The sequence below is a fragment of the Pagrus major genome, chromosome 20, assembly GCF_040436345.1.
Source record: "Pagrus major chromosome 20, Pma_NU_1.0".
NCBI lineage: Eukaryota > Metazoa > Chordata > Actinopteri > Spariformes > Sparidae > Pagrus > Pagrus major.
Genome location: NC_133234.1, coordinates 24,091,456 through 24,110,312, shown reverse-complemented (window position 1 = coordinate 24,110,312; position 18,857 = coordinate 24,091,456). Strand labels below are relative to the sequence as shown.

The window sequence follows — 18,857 nt, the reverse complement described above, 5'->3', positions numbered from 1 at the left end:
TTGATTCTGTTATTGTTTGTTTTTGTTAAGGACTTTTGTGCAGAATAGGTCTAGCAGATAGAAAATAATCTCTTTGCAATTATGAAAATACACTCCAGATGTCAACGCTTGTAAAAAAACAGATGGTCTCACGGTACAATCAGTCAATTCTGTAATGAAAAAGAAAAAGTTTAAACTTGATTAAATAAACACAAACAAAATCAAGAGTGGCGGAAAAAAACCTCGCTACCTTTTTACAGACCGATTTAAACAACGGCTCTTTCTCTTACTGAGTGAAGCGTTGACGTTAACGTCGGCTCACTCAGGTGTCGCCTCTGCAGCTCTGTGACACGTGTTAACGCTGAGCCATCTGTGACTTAGCACAAATCATCTGTTGGGGGTTAGTCTTAGTGCAAGAGGAGCCAGCAGTAGCCTCTTTGATCATCTTCCTGATGTGTGGTCACAGCGGTTTCACTCCGCTCTCTCTGGCTCAATCAAGGGCCCTTGAGAGCGCGGCGAGGTCCAACTTTTTAGAAAACAGGAGAGGCACCAGCAAAGAGATCCAATCAATGAGCAATCAGATTCCCTCTTATCTATTTAGCTTGGCTGGATGTGGATGTTAATCAGTCCCATATCTCAGTAATGGTGTTCCTGTTAATTGCCTCCCTTCGTTCTGCCCGTATCCCCTTTCCCTTATGATCTCTATCTGCAAATGAGGTCAGAAAGGCATATGGATCTTGTTTCCAGCCTTGGCTCGGCTGAAGCCTAACAGGGAAACGGTGCCGGCCGTGTGGCCTAGCGTTTAAAGCTGTCCTGAGATCAAGGCGCTTGTCGTCGCTCCCATGTGTTGATGTCACTGCGCTGTCAGGGCCCTTGAAGTTGTTCATTATGATCCTTGTTTAAGCTTCGGCTCTCCAACTGTTCCCAGGATACAGAACAGTGAATGGCTGCCTTTCAGAACAAAGACCGGAGTATGGCTGCATTCAGAACCGCCTACTAAACCGGGCCAAAATATAGCATGTAGTGTGCAGTATTCAAGCGAAAATGGCTGGTTGTCCAACTACTTATTTGGGGAAAAATCTCCAGTATGCATCAGACCAGTCTGCCTCGCCTACTGTCTCCCAGAATGCAAAGCACTGGGACGGCCAACAACAGGAAGTGTTATTACCAACATTTATTCTGACAGTTGGGTTGTGGTTTACTCCCTCTTTCCAGAAGAAGAAACCAGCTCAGTCCGGCATGTGGCAAAATAAATACTATGAAGCGTTCATGGGACTGCTGCATACACGGGTTGTGTGCAGTAGCAGGTTATGAATACAGCCTGAGTTTTTCCACAATGGGGCAGATTTAGTCTCCGTTCTTATCGAGAGTCGGTTCCCCATGAGAACAGGCGTGATTTGCATATTCATTGAGCTCTTCCATCTGATGCCCATCTCGTTAGACCTGGGACCGGTGTGATATCTGAACAGCTCCGGGGCGAGTCAGCCACCCGTCTGAGTGACATGCAAATACAACAAAAATAATGCAGACCACGATTTGGTTAATCACATCTATACCATGACCGGCTTTGGACCGACCTGGTCTGGAGAGAGGCTTCCAGTGGAGAGTTCAGACCTGCTGCTGACACGGCATGACAAAAATTGAAAAATTAATTTGACAAATGAACTATGATGCAAATATCTGCCTTTGGAGATGGAGATCGATGTGGAGCAGAGGTCGGCTGGGTCACACCGAAGCTGCCTTTTGTCGCCGAACCTCCAAACCTTTTATAACCTTCTCTGACTGCGAGAGGGTTAACTGTCATTTCTTTCAAGCTTCTCCTCATGCATAAATAAACCTGTACCCTCCTCTCTCCCCAGCCCAACCCCTGGGCCCGCTCAAGGGAGCAGAAGGTCTAAGAGCATTCCTCCATGAAGACTTTCCCTTTTTCTAACTTTGCTTTGATTTTACGCTCATTATCCCCCCTGCAGCTCTGCCGGTCCTGGACAAGAGGCTCCATACCTGACGAAACAAAGGGGGAGCTGTGCTGCATGATGAAGCTAAGCCGAGGAGGGGGGGGGGGGACTGCATTATCTCCTTACGTCACACTGCCACGGGAGAGAAGAAGGGGGAGACACCATTATCCCCAGTTTTTCTGCAGATCAAATTAATTAGCGGCAGAGCGCTCCTGAAAGAAGAGATTCTCCGAAGTGGGACGTCTTGCCCAGTCAGTTTCTCCTCATAAAACCTTTGTTATTCACGGGGCGCCCAGCTGTTGTGCTGCTGCCGTCAAAAGCAGAGGACCTTCTCCCTGATCTCCAACCTCCGCGGCCCTAATGATGCCCTCCAGGCAGCGGGGCTAGAGGGCAGGTGGGAGGGTGAAAAGGTCTCTCTGGATGGGACGAACTCCTCGGCACTCTGATGACTTCACTCCACCCGTCTTGTTTGAAGTAGTTTGAATCCACAAAGATTTGTTGTGGCCTGATTGCTGAAGGGCCGTTATTCAAGGATGACTCATTAACTGGGGGGAAATTAGCAGATGAGAATATTGGAAACACTCAGCAGGTATGAAGCGGCAGGAGCTGATTATAATAACCAGAGCACAGCGGGTGCAGGAGTTTTGGGGACAAAGTTGATAAAAACATTTTGATATCAAAATATCTGCTGATATTCTTATAAACACTCATTTTTTGCAATGATTCCTCAAATTTGGAACACAGAAAGGTGGAGGCAGGATATTATACAGGTCAAAAATAAACTTTATCGTCCAATCAGTACCCTGAAACAGTAAACTTCACAGGGAGTTTAATAATTCTTAATTACCAGAAGCATCTTCTTCTACTGTAAAGGAAAAAGGTTTCATATCGGTTTCAAAAGTCAAAGTTGAAAGCTTTCAAATGTTCACATGTTTGGCTGCAATAAAACTAAAGAAGCAACTACGAAGAATGAGTAAGACACTGAATAACAAACATGAATCAACTGTGTGGCTTCTTTCTGCTATAAATAACTGAAACTGAATATAAAAAATGGAAACTGAAGATAGATTCAACTTCAGAAATGGAAAAGAAAAAAGATACAAAATAAGTAAAAAAATAAATAAATCCAGCTGCAGAACTTCTCTTCAGTCACCCTGCGTCTCGTTCCAGCTGCAGTCTGATGATACAACACTGACCCCTAGTGGAGTTTTACTGAAACATCACATTTAAAACCATGTTGCCTTTGACAACAAACAGCCATTGTGCAATTATAAATGAGTTTTTATTAATGCACGTGTGGCTTTCTTAACACAGTTTTCTCCTGTTTCTGATCCCGTCTGGACAGTTCTTGCTCTGGGCTCTGCCTGAGCTCGCTCTTGGCCCGGGCGCCGGGTCACTGTGAACAGCCTGACTCCTGGCTGATCCTGGGGAAGCTGGTACCGGTTTTCATGGAGCGCTCTGGGCTACATGTCGTGAACCTGCACTTCTCTGTGGCCGTGAATCCACTCGCTGTCTTCAGCGCCCTGTGAGGCTGCGCTCTGCCTTGTTGCACTGTCACATTCTGACTGACGGCTCTTTTTAAAATGGGAACACATGTCTTGGCCCTCCTGTGCTGACCATCATGTGTGTGCCACAGAGGATCCTGAGACGTGCGAGGACCCCAGGAATCTCGCAGCCTGGCGTTGCGCTCCATGTTGATGCTGACTTCGTCCGTGCACTGCGCCCTCTGGATGGCGTTGACCCTGAGGACGATGGAGTCGCGTGTCAGAGGATGATGGAGGCCCCTCTTCTTTATCCGTTCACACGTTGCTTTCTCACTCAGCACCACCGACTCTTTAACGCAGCGCTCTCTGGCTATAAAGGAGAAATGTCACTACTAACGACTCGTCTTAAAACATATTCCTTCTATTTTTTTTAGCTTTCTTACCTTGCGCTCGACTTTTAGTGGGAGCCGGCAGGAAGCGAGTGTGGTGAGGCAGCTCAGCTCTCCCTGGTTTCTTGTTGGGTGAAGCTACCTGTGCAATGCGATGGGCCCCGACAGCAGTGAGGGGAAGCTTTCTGAGAGGAGCTGCAGATTTATCCGACACATCACCACAGCTTCTCTCTGTTGTGTAATCCCAGAACACTTTGGCAAACTGGAAGCGCTTCACACTGGACGTCGTGTTCACTAGTATACTAAAGGAGAGCGTAGAAGTGAAATATGAGAGAAATGCATAAAAATAGAGACTTTCATGAGAGTGCATCGGACCCACCTGTTGTCGTGGAAGTGCAGGGACAGTAATTGTCCTGTTTCAGCCTCTGCAGTGATTTCTCTCAGACAGTCTCCGGTGAGGAAATTAAATATGCGAATCTTTCCATCCACGCAGCCGGTAACCACGCGGAGGTAGACGAGAGTCAGAGATTTGACCTCCCTGCAGAGAAGTCAGTATTCAATTTAGGGTTATAGGCCGTATTCACACAGCGGCCATTTTCCTCTGACATCATGCTCAGGGTGTGAAGAAAAGACAATGGATATGGAAATCTTGAACACAGCAGCAGAACATTATTAACACTGGAGCTTTCAACCCTGAACGTGACGTCAGAGGAAAATGGCCGCCGTATAAACATGGTCTATTGGAATATAACTGTTAAAAACGGCTCATAATTTCATGATTTCATCCATCACATCATCAAAAGGTTGAATGTTTTCTTACTTTGGGTGCTTGAAGGTCATCAGACACTGCTGAGCGTCACCGTTGAGACTCCAGGCCATGACCTGACCGCTACAGTCCCCGGATAACAAGTGCCATTCATCTAAGAACAGGCACATCACTGACTTCCTGTGGGCATTGATCACCTTCAGGAACGGAGAATATCATGCAAAAACATAAATGCAAATGCAAAGATAATATTGGTCGTAGGTGATGTGCAATTTTGAAAAACAGGATGTAAAAACAGTTCATCAAAAGAGAGTTGAAACTGTATTTAGTGCACAGAAGCCTGATATTCTCACCCTGAGCAGCGACGCGGTCTCCATGTCCCACACTTTGATGAGGCCCAGGTTGCAGCTGCTGTACACTGCTGTTGAGCTGATCTTCACACACTGGACAGGGCTGCGGTGCTTGAAGTTAAAATCCTCAAAAAGCTTCCCTGTGTGTAGACTCCACACTGAAGAGAAGGATTTGGTAATATTACAAAATAACTATTAACTATCATTTCTCAAGACAAAAAACAAACGACATAGATCCTTGAAAGGCTGTTTACCTTTAACTTTACAGTCTTTAGCTCCTGAGACGAGTCTGTCTGCGTGGACATCCAGGCAGTTGACGGTGCCAGTGTGACCGTACAGCACCATCACACACTTGTCTGTCTTCAGATTCCAACACCTGCAGGTGTGAAGACACAACAAATAAACACCCAGCCTATCAGATCTACTTCAGTCACAAGGAGGACTGCATCATCATCATCATCATCAGTATCCTCAGTATTTATAATCATAGATCATCTCCTCCTCACCTGATACTTGCATCACAGCTGGCAGTTACCAGCAGGTTTCTGTCCTGACAGAGCAGCACCGCCCGGATCCTGCCAACGTGGCCCTTCATCACCGAGATCACTTTTGTCTCAGACGCCACATAAAAAAGTTGCACCGTGCGGTCTTTGGAGCCCGTGGCCATTAACGACCTTCCTCTGTAGTCCATCACCCGGTGAGGGTCTTCCCTGTCAGACACAAGCAGATTACATAATGTTTGTGTGTAGCTGAGCGAGAATGTGCCTTCAGCCACATTAAACACACTGACTTGTTCAGCAGCACTGTGGTAAAATATGCACCACAGTACACATTTCGCTCCTCCATCTGCACTGTCTTGGTTTCGACTTCGGCGTAAGCAGCTTCAAACAGCTCAACCTGCAGTCAAAGAAAAGATAAAGCACATATTGAGAATCGTATCTCTGGTACGAAAACTAAAGTTCACAGAGCTAACGTATTGATTTGTTGACCTTGTTGACACTGGGATTAACATCCACTTTCCCATCATTCTTGACCGGTACAGGGACTTGAACGATGCTGGCGTAAGTAGGACTGACTATGTTAAAACCTCTGCAGCTCTAGAAGACAGAGAGACGACATGAAACAGAGGCGTAGTTTGTATTTTTAATCATTCCACTGTAAACACCTGCCACACCTTCATCATCGCCTCAATTTGATGCTGAAAAGTGCCTCTGAACCTGATTTCCTCCAGGGTTTCCTGAGCAAGATGCTGCCAGGATGGTGAAACCTTCTGGCAGCATCTCAACGTGTGCTCATCTAACAGACCTGCAGAAAGACACACACGCACAGCTAATTATTTAATACACAAATATGTCTTGCGTATAAAAAAATGGACAGGTGAGTGTCTTAGCCTGTGCCACCTCTGTGCTGACTGACCTAATATCCTCTTTGACAGATCAACAGGCAGGCAGCCGATGAAGTCTCGGTACCGGCTGACTCCAGACACGGACTTTGAGGATCCAGGCACCACCATCAGAGCCGGGTCGTCTGAGTCTCCATCACTGTCCTGATCCTGGTGACTGGTCCTGTGACCGCTAACTGAAAAAGACAGAAGATTATCATTTGATAGAAATGAGTAATGATGCAAAGCTGCAGCCCTCCTTCACTTTACATATTTGTTAATGACAACAGAGTTTAATTGAACTAAATTGAATTGAAATTAAAATCTTTCTCCCTTTACCGACCTCTAGTGGTCGCCAGTGGGAAATGCAGTACAACACAAATGTGCAGCTCAACTTGCTCAATTTAAAATCAAAGGATTTATACTTAACTTGAGTATTTCTATTCTCTGCTACTTTTAACTTCCCCTCCACTAAATTTTGGAGGGAAATATTGTACTTTTTTACTCCACTGCGTTTATTTGATAACTTATTATTATTATTATTATTATTATTATTATTATTTTATTGTTATTATTATCTGTTATTTTGCATGCTGCAAATGCATATGAAAAAAAGTCAAAAGAAATACAGGGAAAAATAAGTTTGGGGAAAATAATATAGGAATAATGCAAATGGAAAATAATACAAAATAAATAAAGAAATGAATATGAAAATACATTTAAAAATGGGAAAGTGAATAAACAGTTGAATTATACAAATAAAAATAAATACAGGGGATAAATAAAGTAGAAATATCTATGTCACAAATTAATATATTAATTAAAGGATACATTTTTTTCCATATTACTTAAGGTGCATTTAATGGAATATTAATTTACGGAAATATAAAGGGACACACCAACATTTTTTACACAAAGAAAAAAAATCCTCATGTATAACGTCAGCCGAGTGAATAAGTGGGCCCAAATAGTTAAGAATGTCTTGTAGACAGCGTTTCACAACGTTTATAGAGTTTCTCCTGACGCAACAAGTTCCAAAATGGAGTGTTTTTCTAAGGGAGTCTGGCGAAGAAGTACCAGGCTTTCACAGCGATGCTGACAGAAACTGACACTTTTTACAAGCAAAGAAGCATCTTAATGTATTTTACTGGATGCCGAATTTACAAGGAGGCACCAATGAGTTAAAATTTTCCATCGCCGTTTCACAAAGTTGATTAAATTTCTCCCCGTGATGCAACAACTCTTAAAATCACTGGATTTGTAAGGGAGTCTGGGATGTCGCCGTTAAAAGGGACATTCATCACTTGATTATGTGCACACACACACACACACACACACACACACACACAGAAACATGTGTTGTTGTTGTTGTTGTTGTTGTTGTTGTTGTTGTTGTTGTTGTTGTTGTTTACCATTAAACTGCAGAAAGCCTCGCCTCTGTCTGACCAGGAGCACGCTGGTTAAGTTAGCGACCATGCGCAGCAGTTCTGGGTCACAAAAAGACAAAACCCGGCAGAGATATCGCGACTTGATCCAGTCGGGGCTGCTGCCGAACCAGTCCCAGATCTGCTTCACGTCCACGCCGGCCGGGCTCCCGCAGCGCTCTCTGTCCGCGCTGCGGCACCGGTGGTCCGGGGGAGAGTTCGGGCTCCTGGACCTGGAGTACGTGAATAAACTCCACGATGTCACGCCCAGCGCTCTCTGGATGTTCTGGAGCAGTTTGGCGTCTCGGCACCGTAAAATAAGCTCCAACACGAACCTCCTCCTGAACCCGTCCGACACCTTCCACACGCACTGGCTGGAGCCCGGCGGTCTGGGGGCGAAGGCGCAGGACGGACACATGCCGCACATGTCGACACATCCCCCGGGTTCACTGCTCAGCTCGCAGGCCGACACGCTTCTACCGAACCTGGTGGACTTCATGCTGGTGCCGTCAGCTGTTCCTGTTGATCAGCCGTCGCTTTGAACAACATCAACAAACACACGGAGACGAGTTCAGCTGGTCGCCAGGCAACAGGATCCTGGATGCTGCTAGTTAGCATTAGCTGCTAACCTCATCATTAAACAATCAAAAGATTATTTAAATTATATGCACAAGAGTAAGTTTGGAGCTAGTTAGATAAAATAACATAAGATAATTCTTTAATGATCTCCAGAGGGGAAATTCAAGTGTTGCAGCAGCACAAAGACAAAGTAGCACAAAGTAGCAAGAAGGTAAACACAAATAAAAATTAAAATAGGATATATAAAGATACATATACATAAAAAAAATAATGAAATAAGGAAAGTAAAATGTCTTTACTGGACAATTTAAGACCTTCTGTGCAGAAAATGGCAAGTTAAAGTGACATGGTGTGCCTGGTAGCAGCAAGTTATGTAAACAGCAATTCATATATATAATAAAAAAGGAATCATAATAATAGAAGTAGCAGTAGTAGTATTAAATGTTATTTATACAGCACGTTTTATACACAAAGTTCAGCTCAGAATGCATCACACCCAAGAAAAAGACAGAGAAACATAGTATAGACAGCATGTAAAAAGTCATTCAAAAGGTTAATAAGCAGGGTGAAAGATAATATAAGATAAGCATTTATTAGTCCCACAATTTGCATTATTACAGCAGCAGAGCGGACAGCAAAATAGAGCAACATCACTAAAAAGCAATAATAATAAATAAGTACAAAAGCGAGATGTGAACAAGAGAAAATATAAAGCAGTCAGAACAATATTAACAATATAAGGAAAGTGACATCAGCCTGGAGCAAAAACACGTGCGCCGCCCGGGAATCGAACCCGGGTCGCAAGAATGGGAATCTTGCATGATACCACTACACCAGCGGCGCCCTGTTCTTCTGCGGTTAACCAGAGCTTTTTGAACCACACTCGCAAAACGATTATCTGATGTGGGCTATGTAGAAATTGTGTCACATGTTTCGCCTCAAGGTTTCTGATTGGACTCATCGGTGGCAAATCTGTAATAGCAGCTTCACCGCAAATACGTTATTCGACTCTTATTTTGAAAAATGAACAGGATGTGGACTCTTGTGTTGAAAGTGAGGTTTATTTACTTCCGGGGAAGCGTCTCCAGCCTCGGATGGTCCAGTTTACTGATATTCAGTCCGACACATATGTTCACCAGCACGGAACAGTAGCTAACCCGGTTAGCAAAACCATCCCGGGATTATAACCGATGTGATTTCAGTAGGTACGAACGTTTATACACGTTAATTTTGGAAGTATTAACCGGAAATGCACTGTGCTAATGTCAGTCCTGTGTTAGCATCGTAGCAGCAGGGTTAGCTGTGATACTGCTGTCTTATTAGCCACGACAGCTAACTTGGCTGTCTTGCACTGTGTTCATTGTATCTCGTCGTGACTGCGGTTCTTCTGTAGCCGAGTTAAAATAAAGTTAGCCAGCTAAATTAGTCGCTAGCCGATGTTAAGCTAGGTTAGCATGCTAACGTTAGCCGCCTGTCTGTTCATGTAGGTTAGCTAGTGGTGTTAGCAGCTGTCACAAACATTGATGGCTCATTCATTCATTTCCCCGCAGGGTCTGCAGTCATGTCGGCCAGGAGCAACGGTGTGGAGTGGGGAGAAACAATCGAGGAGGTCGTGATAACAGAGGAGCGACTGAGCCATGAAGGTGACACACGCTTCCTTATGATGGCATCTAAACTGGTGGTTTGACTTGATTTCATTTTATATTTAAGCTTCTACAATGTCTGTTCTTGCAGTGATTCCAGCTGTGGAGCCAGCAGAAACACCGATCCAGAGGTTGCTGGGCACTGTGGGACGTGGAGACAACTCAGAGGGCGATGGTGGCTTTTGTAAGCGAGAGACACACACTTTCCTCTTCTTCTTCTTGTACTCACAGCATCTTTGGGTTTAACACAACGATCCCATGTTAGATTGTAGAAACACAGAGTAAAGACAGATAATGAACAAAACCTGGCATGATGTCTGTCAAGAGTCTTTGATTTCAGGTTTCTTTCCTCCTCTATTACAGTAAACTCTTAAAATCTAAGGGTTGTGGACAAAACAAGACATCTGAGAGCATCAACTGATCGACATTTTATAGACCAAACAACTAATCAGTTAATCTAGAAAATAAATGGCAGATCAATCTATAGTGAAAACAATCGTTAGCTGCAGCCCTAGTGGCTACACAGGTTTACTTTATAACCCAACCAGTCACAATACTTCAAAAGTTTTTTTGTTTTAAAATGTGGCAACTCTTCTCTTTTCTGTGTCGTAGACTGTGAGGAGTGTCTGACGCTCTTCCAGGACCAGAGCGACCCCGCGAACATTAACGGCCCATCGTTCATTCTTGACTTTCCGACGAGCACGGGCGTCCCCCAGAGGGCCCTCCTCACTCTTCCCTATGGCCTGATGATAGGCAGATCTAGTATTCCCAGTGCCGGCGTCGGGGTCGTAAATCATGGAGAGACGGTGTCTCCGGGAATGCATTTTGGACCGTACGAGGGTGAAGTGACAACGAGGGAAAATGCCTTGGCGAGTGACTACTCCTGGGAGGTGAGCTTGCCTGACAAAGTGACAATAAATCCTGAGTTGAAGTTGAAATTTGTCCTCTCTAGATACTTCTTATTGTTATTATATGTGTATTTTGTCTTGAAGATATTCTCATTTCCTGCAGATTTGCAAAGGAAAAGATGAGTACGAGTACATCGACGCTGCCAGAGACTCAATCTCAAACTGGATGAGGTGCTTTCTTCTTCCTTGTCATAAACTTAATATATTAGAAAAGAAACAATCTGTCCGTGTTATATTCAGTCCCTGTTGTTGCCCTGTATAATTTTTCCCCCTCTCTCTTCTCACACAGGTACGTCAGCTGTGCTCGTAACAAAGACGAGGCCAATTTGCTGGCAGTGGAGTACAAAGGCAGCATCCTGTTTCACTGCTGTCGCACCATCCACCCTGGAGATGAGCTCACGGTGTGGCCCAGCAGCAAACTTCTGGAACATCTCAGTGAAGATTGGGCCCACTTGTGGTTGATGAAGTTGAATGCAGCAGGTACATTTAATCACCCGAGTTTCACAAGTCACACACTTGATTTTTGTAGTTGTTGACCAGCTACATTTTTTCTTCTTCTCTTTTAAATTCTAGGGAGTAATATGAATGCGACACATCAGATCTTCCTGTGCTCCCACTGTCCGCTGTCCTTCACTACAGAGGCCTTCCTCCAGCGACATACTGACTACGTCCACCTCCAGCCTCGAGTGGACTGCACAGAACCTGCTGAGGCAGCTGAACCTAAAAATCCTGCTTCCACGGCCGACTCGGGTGACGCTGCAGCATCCCTGTTGGTGTTATCTGTTGACCCTGCCAGGTCCAATACATGTGGTGATTGCGGGAAGATTTTCAAGCAGCTACCTCACCTCAGGAGGCACAAGCTCTGTGTGCACTCAAACAAACGGCCGTACTGCTGCACACAGTGCAGGAGGAGTTTTAGCCAGGCGTCTGGTTTAATCAGACACCAGCTAATTCACAGGAAGAAGGCTGTAATCAAAGAGACAGTCGTTTCTAATCAGAGCGCGGAGAAGAGCGTGACACTGACGTCAGAGCCAGCTGCAACTGAGGAAACAAACGAACAAACAAACCTAATGAATGTAAGTGAGACTGTAGAAGAAGCTGTGGATGTGACTGAAGCTGAGAACACTTTCACAGGAGAGACAGAAACATCCCAGTCCAACTGTGCAGAGTGTGGCAAGGGTTTCACGAATGAAGCGTACCTCAGAAAGCACAAGTCGACCGTCCATGGAGGGTTACGCCCGTACGTCTGCACCATGTGTCTGAAGTGCTTTGGCCAGTACTGCGACCTGACCAGGCACCTGCGGAGTCACCAGAAGAGAAGCAAGACGGGAGAAAGAATCAAACCGGCAGCAGCCACCATGCCCTTCAGCTGTGCTGAGTGTTTATTGTCGTTTCCTTCAGTGGAGGACCTTCAGCAGCACATCAGTGAGCATCACTCAGAGGAGACCGTGGTGGAAATTCAAGACGAGGATCAGAGACAAGATCCGGATTTCGTTCCACAATCCTCAGCGAATGAACTCCAGAAACGTCCCTCTCAGAGGCCTCAGCGACCCGGAGCCAGATCCAAAGTTTCTGCCATAACCAAGCTCATCGCTCCAAAGCGAAGGGCTGCCATCTGCAAGAAGCCATTAAGCAGCTCTCCTCAGGCTGAGAGGAGCTCCGCTGAGCCAGAAGCACCTGCTGCTCGAAACGGGAAGCTAACAAAATACAGGTGGTTCAGCTGCAACCGCTGCAAACGGACATACGCAAACCCAGACGAGCTCAAAGCACACAAGTGTCCTCTGAGGCAGCACAAGTGTGGTCAGTGCGGCGCGACCTTTATTAAGTCGGGCTTCCTTCACAGACATGAGCAGATGGTGCACTCAAATGCAAAGTCTTACAGCTGCGACCGCTGCGGTAAAGCCTTCAGTACGTCAGGGAAGCTTAAACAACATCAGAAGAGCAACACATGTATGAAGTACCACTGCACGTCGGAGCTGTTCCCGTGCTCGTTCTGTCAGTTCTCCTTCACAATGAAGAGCTACCTGATTAAACACATCAAGAGGCACCACCCTGTGGAGTATCTGTCACACTGCAGCTCAGACGGCCATGTGGATCAGCCGGAGGAAGAGAAGGAGAAAGAGTGCGTCTGCCCCCACTGTGGGAAGAGCTTCGAGAGCAACAAAGCTTTAAAATCTCACTCGTGCATCCAGCAGGTGCAGGTGCTGTACTTGTGCACGGACTGCGGGAAGGGCTTCACCAACCACTACGGCCTCAAGCAGCATCAGCGCATCCACACGGGCGAGAAGCCGTACATCTGCCCTCACTGCAGCAAAAGCTTCTGCTACACCGGCCAGCTCAACGTGCACCTCAGGACTCACACCGGGGAGAAGCCGTACCTGTGCACCCACTGCGGGGAGAGCTTCCGGCAGTCGGGAGACCTGAAGCGACACGAGAGGAAGCACACGGGGGTGAGGCCCTACAGCTGCCCCGAGTGCTGCAAGAGCTTCAGCCGACCGCAGAGTCTCAAAGCTCACCAGATGCTTCACCTGGGACAGAGGATGTTTAAATGCACCCAGTGCGGGAAGAGCTTTTCCCGAAACTATCATCTCAGGAGACACCATCAGAAGATGCACTTGTAGTCTTAGGACTTTGGGAATAATGTGCTTAAAGGGACAGTTCACCCCCAAATCAAAAATACATATTTTTCCTGCTACCTGTAGAGCTTTTTATCCGTCTAGATTGTTTTGGAGATGTTTGCCTTCTCTTGAATATAATGGAGCTAGGTTAGCTTTCTTCTGTGGATTATCATCAGTAGCCGGGTCATGATCTCTGGAAAGAGACTTCACAGTTGGCAAATCACACCAAAACAATCTAGATGAATAAACAGCTCTAAAAAATGAAATTTGTATTATTGATTTTGGAGTGAACTGTCCCTTTAAATAGTTGGCAGTATTAACTGAATTGCACTAAACATTCAAGCACTTCACGATTGTGCTCCTCAGGAGTTGAGGAGCATTTTTTGATTTTGAATGTCCTGTACATAACATTATCTTAAGTTTGTTTAAAGCGTTTCGTTCACAAGATGGTGGATTTGTGTGTTCAGAATTTTCCACGTTATTTGAAAGAGTTACAAATATTTAAGTTATGTTCATTCCAGCTGCAGTTTACAGAAAATGTAAAGAAACTCAACACAGCCACATGAACTTCTCGACTTCGCTTTGAAATAAAAACAACTCGACCATCACTGTTGACCATTTATTCCACAAAACATACAATGCAAAGCATGTGCACTGTACAAGCCTTAATATTATGAAAATACTCATAACCATGCCTGTTATTTTTTTATTTTTCAATTCATTAATCTTAAATTTGTAGTCATCCAGATCTACTTCTTTTTTACATGACACAGTATAACTGTCTAATGAACATTGCTTTGTGCATTGCTTCTGTCAGTTTTATGTCCTTGTTAGCTCATATTTCCACCTTGACTATATTATAAATATTAAGTAAAATTAAAATATTTCAGTCTTACCTGAACTATACAAACATACTGGTATGACAGTCGACACAAGTAGACTCAATTTCATGTTTAAACTGTGCTGAAATTGAAACAGGTAGAAACCTGGCAGTGTTTTTCCATGTGCTACACACAGCGGTGTCAAAGTGCAGCTGCTGGTTAGAGACACAAGCTTTTTTTAAATCTATACGTTTTGCTGCTGGTAACGGCTTCTTCAACATCCCAGTCCCGTAATGTTTCTTTATATCAGTAGTCCTAACTAATACCAGTTACACAAGTCCTTGACAACATCCATTTTAAGGGATAAAAGAGATCCATTTTTCGTTTGTGGCACAGCAGTTGTGGAGGCTTGTTTTCTGTGGTCCTTTTTTTTTTCTTTTTCTTTTTCAAAGAAGCGAAGGGGTGGGTTGAAACCGGAGGATTGGACGCTCGTTAACGAGTCTTAATGTGTAAAAAACACACAAACACTTCTGAAAGGTAGGCAGCAGGTGGTTCTCAAGGTTAAGTGACAAGACCCCTACGAAGGTTGGGTTACTGTTTGTACAATTTCGAAGACACCTCAAAAACACAGTTCCCGTTCCGTCCCAGCGAAGCACCTCGTCGACGTCTTCTTCAGTGCAATCTCCGTCCAATTTACACTTTTTATCTTCGTCACATAAAATATACACCAACCCTCAATCTCATTAGTTTATATTATGTTAAATGTTATACACATATTAAAATTTTTTACAAACCAAACTGATTGTTAAACCACACAGTATCACGTCTGTACAAAGTCAGAAAAAAAAAAAAGGTCACAAAACTAGGCGAAAGAAAGAAAAGAAAGGATTTTTGTTTTTTGGCAATTAAAAAGCAACAGCCTGGTCTGTCACAAAAAACCACAAATTAAGGGATTAAATACTGAACTCTTGGAAATTAAAAAGGAACAGTACACATCTAGAGCTCGACAGAGTCTGTATTTGTGACGGTAGAAGCGTTCTTCACGTTCCCATAAACAGAAAAACATGGTTAAAAGGGGGTTAAGTGGCCGAAAAACACGAAGCCTGAGGACACATGTACAGTATGCGACCACAAGCTCAAGTTGGAGACGAGGAATGCCCTGCAGGTCATTGCAAGTACAATAACACTATCTTCTGCTCTGTGAGACACGTGACGGACGAAGGCTTTTATAAAGGTTCAGACTTCAGCTCCTCCACCCTGCACTCCAGGTCAGCCACCTGCAGAAGACAGAGAGACAGAGACAGTTCATGTTTAATGTTTCATTATGCTGCTTTTGTCAGACACAATTCAAGATGTTTTTGATCTCCATGATAACTTTAGTTCATATGAAAAAAGGGGAAATTTTCCTGTAATTGTTGGCAAAGCAAACATATTATCACTTGTATGCTGCAGCGTGAGTCACGTCAGACTTTTAACACCTCCTACAACATACTGACTAATTACTGTCCTTTGAGGTTTTGTTGCCATCGCGTGCGCTTTCACCTTTAAATACCTTTAAATATTTTAAAGGTTAGTACAAAGGCCACAAGACTTCATAAATACGTTTGGGGTCAAATTGTTCTCAGTGACTCCGTTTACACGCACAAAATATTCAGTTTTTTGCCCTTTATTCCAAAAAAGACCACAAAGCTGCTTTAAATGGCCAGTGAAAATGAACATTTTACACGCAGCTGTGCACACTGCCTCTTTCATTTGCAATCACTTTTTTTTTTTTTATTAAAAGTCTTTGTTATGATATTTGTGCATATCCAAAAGCTGTTTGATATCCAAATCTTTCATAATGTCTAAAAGTCATTCGTCACTTTCATCAGAAATGTGGGCTCTTCTTTGGGGCGGCAGTAAAAACACCAACTGAGACACATATTCTGAATGCATCTCCAAAGTATGCTCCTAAAACCAGAATAATATCGCCACATCCCACATGTCTAAATCAGAAAATCAGTCAGAAAAGGCCTTAATCAGGAAAACCCAACAGAATATGCAGTTTACATGACCTGCATCAAATGAAGGGGCCGACCGATACTACATTTTCAGGGCAGAAAACAATATAAGGGAGTAAAGAAACTTGTTATATCGGCTGATTTACACACGTTTTGCAAAAATCCCGTCAGATATCGTCATATTTGAAATAATAGTGTGCATGTCAACGCAGTCAGTGAGTTCTGAAGAAAACGACCACAGACTCGTTGTGCAACTGAACTCAAACAAATCATTAAAAGTTTCTTTGTCACTAAAACTGGAGGAATTTTCAGAAAGTTCAATTCGTTCAAAGCCGGACGAGATTCAATCTGAAGTGAGGGAACCATCAAAGAACGACTAAAGTACAAAAACTCTGTCTTATAATGGGGACAAACTGATTCAAAGATATTTCTTTTAGGACAAATTTCATTGTGGAAGATTGGAAGAAAGCCTGTTTGAAGATAAACCTGCTTAAAGTTTAAATTTATAGCTGAAGGCAGAGAGCTAAGACGAGGAGATACGTTCTGCACAGCATGTCGTCCTCAAAGTGAGATGATTGATTCTCTGGCAGAACATTGTCCTCTGACCATGAATCAAAGTTATCCCGGACCAGCTGGTCCGAAGACGAGTGCTGACTCTCTATTCAGCAAACCCTGACCCTCACTGAAGTGGCCAGGAACATTTAAAGGCCAAAAACAGGAAACAGAGAGAGAAACATTCAGTTTAACTCCAGAGAGAAAGTATGCTGCGAACCTCGAACCTTCAGTACCTCAGCAAGCACGAGGCAGCTATGTGACTATGTTCAGCCAAAGTCTGAGATATTGATAACTCAGAACAAAGACATAATGCTAAAACTATCATGTGGTTACAAGAGGTGAGGAAGTATAAATATATTTCTTTCTTTTTGTGGGTGTTATTGACTATTATGAGCTATGGTTGTGACCACAACATGCAAACTCTGGCTAACAACTCTGTTTCTATGCACAGTAGAATCATTTTAATGTTTATGTTTGCATTAAAATAACTTATGAAGTCCACTTTCCTGTACAAAAAGTCCTGTGTTTGACCCGGTAATCCACCCCGTCCTCGTCCCTTGCAAGCCACAATGTTTTCTCAAAGATAGTGCGAGAAGTTCTCGGCTTAATCAGGCGTCTGTTTCACAGCGTCAACATAACTTGAAACACAGTAATGTGTAAAACCAGCTCCATTCTTTGCATGTTCTCGGGTGCCTCTCCATATTTGAGGGTAAAATCGAACAAGTTCTGATTCTAGTTCACCTCCTGTACCTGCTCTTGGAGTTGTCCGGACTCCTCTTTGAGAAGAGAGGCCTCAGCTCCAACTTGTGCACAACGCTGGGTCTCCTTCTTCAGGTACTCGATCTCTCTGTTAAAGGAGGCAGATCAGAGTGTCAGACTGTAACACATCACATCACACAGCTCTGTTAGCTCCCCCGCTGTCAGCCACGCCGTCTTACTTCTGCTGATACTCCTTGATCAGGCGTTTGGCTTTGCTGTACTTGCGCTCCAGGGCCTGATACTGGGACTGTGTCTCCTTCAGGTGCTCGTCGACCGCCTGGCACAGGCTCTGAGCCTCCATCCAGTAGCCCTCCAGCTTCTCCATACGCTCCTTGTTCTCCTGCAGGGTCTGCTCCAGCTGGGCCTTGTCCATACGCCAGCGCTGCTTCTCCTGCTCCGCGTGGTGCAGCTGGAAAGACAAGCGAAGCATTTCATCCCTCAGTGCTGCTGTGCTTCTCGATAGGATCAGGATGAACGATTATCAAACGTAAACTTACCTTTCTTTTCAGCTGCTGGATCTCAGCCTGGGTCACTGCGTGCTTTATTTGGAGCTTCGCAGCAAAGACAGATTTTAAATACACGTGTTAATATTAGTTACATCAGAGGAGAGAAGCTGTGATTAAACAGGAAACGCTCCAGTTTAGAAGAAGTTCATTTCTCACCTCTTTGTACTTATGGGCCAGTTTCTCAGGGTCCGTCTCCAGAGGCGACATGTCCTCGTTCTCCGCCAAGTCAAACACCTCGATGGCGCTGGGATACGGCGGACTGACTTCCTCGTCCTCGTCCTCTTCCTCATCTGTGCCGTATTCACCACCCTGAATCGATCGAAGACAAACAAAAGTTTATACAGTTTAAGTGATCAAATTAGAAAAAGCTTAATTCACATTACAAATAGAAGTGTGCACAGTGTGTTCTGTAGATGATCCAGAGGAACTGAGTGTTTCTAAGATTGCTGATGAATTATTTATGAACCAAAATGTCTTTGTTTTGAGCATCGCATTGAGATTCAATACGCCTCCATTTTTTGGGAGGGTGACAGCAAAAGTCTGATAATAATAACTCAAAACACAGGCAAAACTATCATCTGGTTACTGGAGGTGAGCTTTCTTTTTTGGGGGGTTGACTTGAATGATCAAGAATCCTGCCATAGCCTTTTTGAAAAAGTTTATAATGTTTCTCCTCAACAACTCACAAAATGGCACATTTTTTAAGGGAGTCTGGCCTAGATTAGTTACCGTTTACTGTA

At 44.2% G+C, this 18,857-nt stretch overlaps 3 protein-coding genes and 1 non-coding gene across 6 annotated transcripts in view; 1 reads left to right on the top strand and 3 right to left on the bottom strand.

Annotated features, from left to right (window-relative positions):
* Positions 1–3,326: 3,326 nt before the first annotated feature.
* Positions 3,327–8,227, bottom strand: fbxw10 (F-box and WD repeat domain containing 10). Its single transcript, XM_073489187.1, has 12 exons — positions 7,717–8,227; positions 6,340–6,501; positions 6,098–6,228; positions 5,913–6,020; positions 5,714–5,820; positions 5,430–5,633; positions 5,178–5,299; positions 4,927–5,081; positions 4,628–4,770; positions 4,187–4,345; positions 3,862–4,109; positions 3,327–3,788 (listed from the first exon to the last, which is right to left on the bottom strand). The coding sequence occupies exons 1-12, from the start codon at positions 8,225–8,227 to the stop codon at positions 3,328–3,330; spliced, it is 2,511 nt and encodes an 836-aa protein (XP_073345288.1). The 3' UTR covers position 3,327.
* Positions 8,228–9,079: 852 nt separating this feature from the next.
* On the bottom strand, positions 9,080–9,150 carry trnag-ccc (transfer RNA glycine (anticodon CCC)). The gene has a single exon. It is a non-coding gene; the product is annotated as a tRNA-Gly (tRNA).
* A 221-nt stretch (positions 9,151–9,371) lies between these two features.
* On the top strand, positions 9,372–14,084 carry prdm9 (PR domain containing 9). 2 transcript variants are annotated; one of them, XM_073489886.1, is made up of 7 exons: positions 9,372–9,508; positions 9,858–9,950; positions 10,042–10,134; positions 10,563–10,840; positions 10,962–11,029; positions 11,148–11,338; positions 11,432–14,084. In XM_073489886.1, the coding sequence occupies exons 2-7, from the start codon at positions 9,869–9,871 to the stop codon at positions 13,477–13,479; spliced, it is 2,760 nt and encodes a 919-aa protein (XP_073345987.1). In that variant the 5' UTR covers positions 9,372–9,508; positions 9,858–9,868; the 3' UTR covers positions 13,480–14,084. The 2 variants fall into 2 exon arrangements, with proteins under 2 accessions (XP_073345987.1, XP_073345986.1); XM_073489885.1 differs by having other exon boundaries at positions 9,372–9,512.
* The window catches only part of ppp1r9bb (protein phosphatase 1, regulatory subunit 9Bb), a 29,112-nt gene continuing 24,336 nt past the window's right edge, over positions 14,082–18,857 (bottom strand). For both annotated transcript variants that reach the window (XM_073489888.1, XM_073489887.1), the window contains 5 exons: positions 18,274–18,426; positions 18,109–18,162; positions 17,791–18,020; positions 17,603–17,699; positions 14,082–15,574 (listed from right to left, as the gene is read on the bottom strand). In XM_073489888.1, the coding sequence (XP_073345989.1) occupies positions 15,524–15,574; positions 17,603–17,699; positions 17,791–18,020; positions 18,109–18,162; positions 18,274–18,426 (585 nt within the window). In that variant the 3' untranslated portion in view covers positions 14,082–15,523. The remainder of the gene's footprint in view (positions 15,575–17,602; positions 17,700–17,790; positions 18,021–18,108; positions 18,163–18,273; positions 18,427–18,857) is intronic.

Bases quoted from the DNA above. Each gene is read 5' to 3' on its own strand.
- fbxw10 (XM_073489187.1), bottom strand. From the start codon at position 8,227: ATGAAGTCCACCAGGTTCGGTAGAAGCGTGTCGGCCTGCGAGCTGAGC. The intron at 4,771-4,926 runs GTGAGAATATCA...CCGTTCCTGAAG, and splicing joins AGACCGCGTCGCTGCTCAGG to GTGATCAATGCCCACAGGAA. The intron at 4,346-4,627 runs GTAAGAAAACAT...ACTTCTCTGCAG, and splicing joins ATGACCTTCAAGCACCCAAA to GGAGGTCAAATCTCTGACTC.
- prdm9 (XM_073489886.1), top strand. From the start codon at position 9,869: ATGTCGGCCAGGAGCAACGGTGTGGAGTGGGGAGAAACAATCGAGGAG. The intron at 10,841-10,961 runs GTGAGCTTGCCT...CATTTCCTGCAG, and splicing joins CGAGTGACTACTCCTGGGAG to ATTTGCAAAGGAAAAGATGA. The intron at 11,030-11,147 runs GTGCTTTCTTCT...CTTCTCACACAG, and splicing joins TCAATCTCAAACTGGATGAG to GTACGTCAGCTGTGCTCGTA.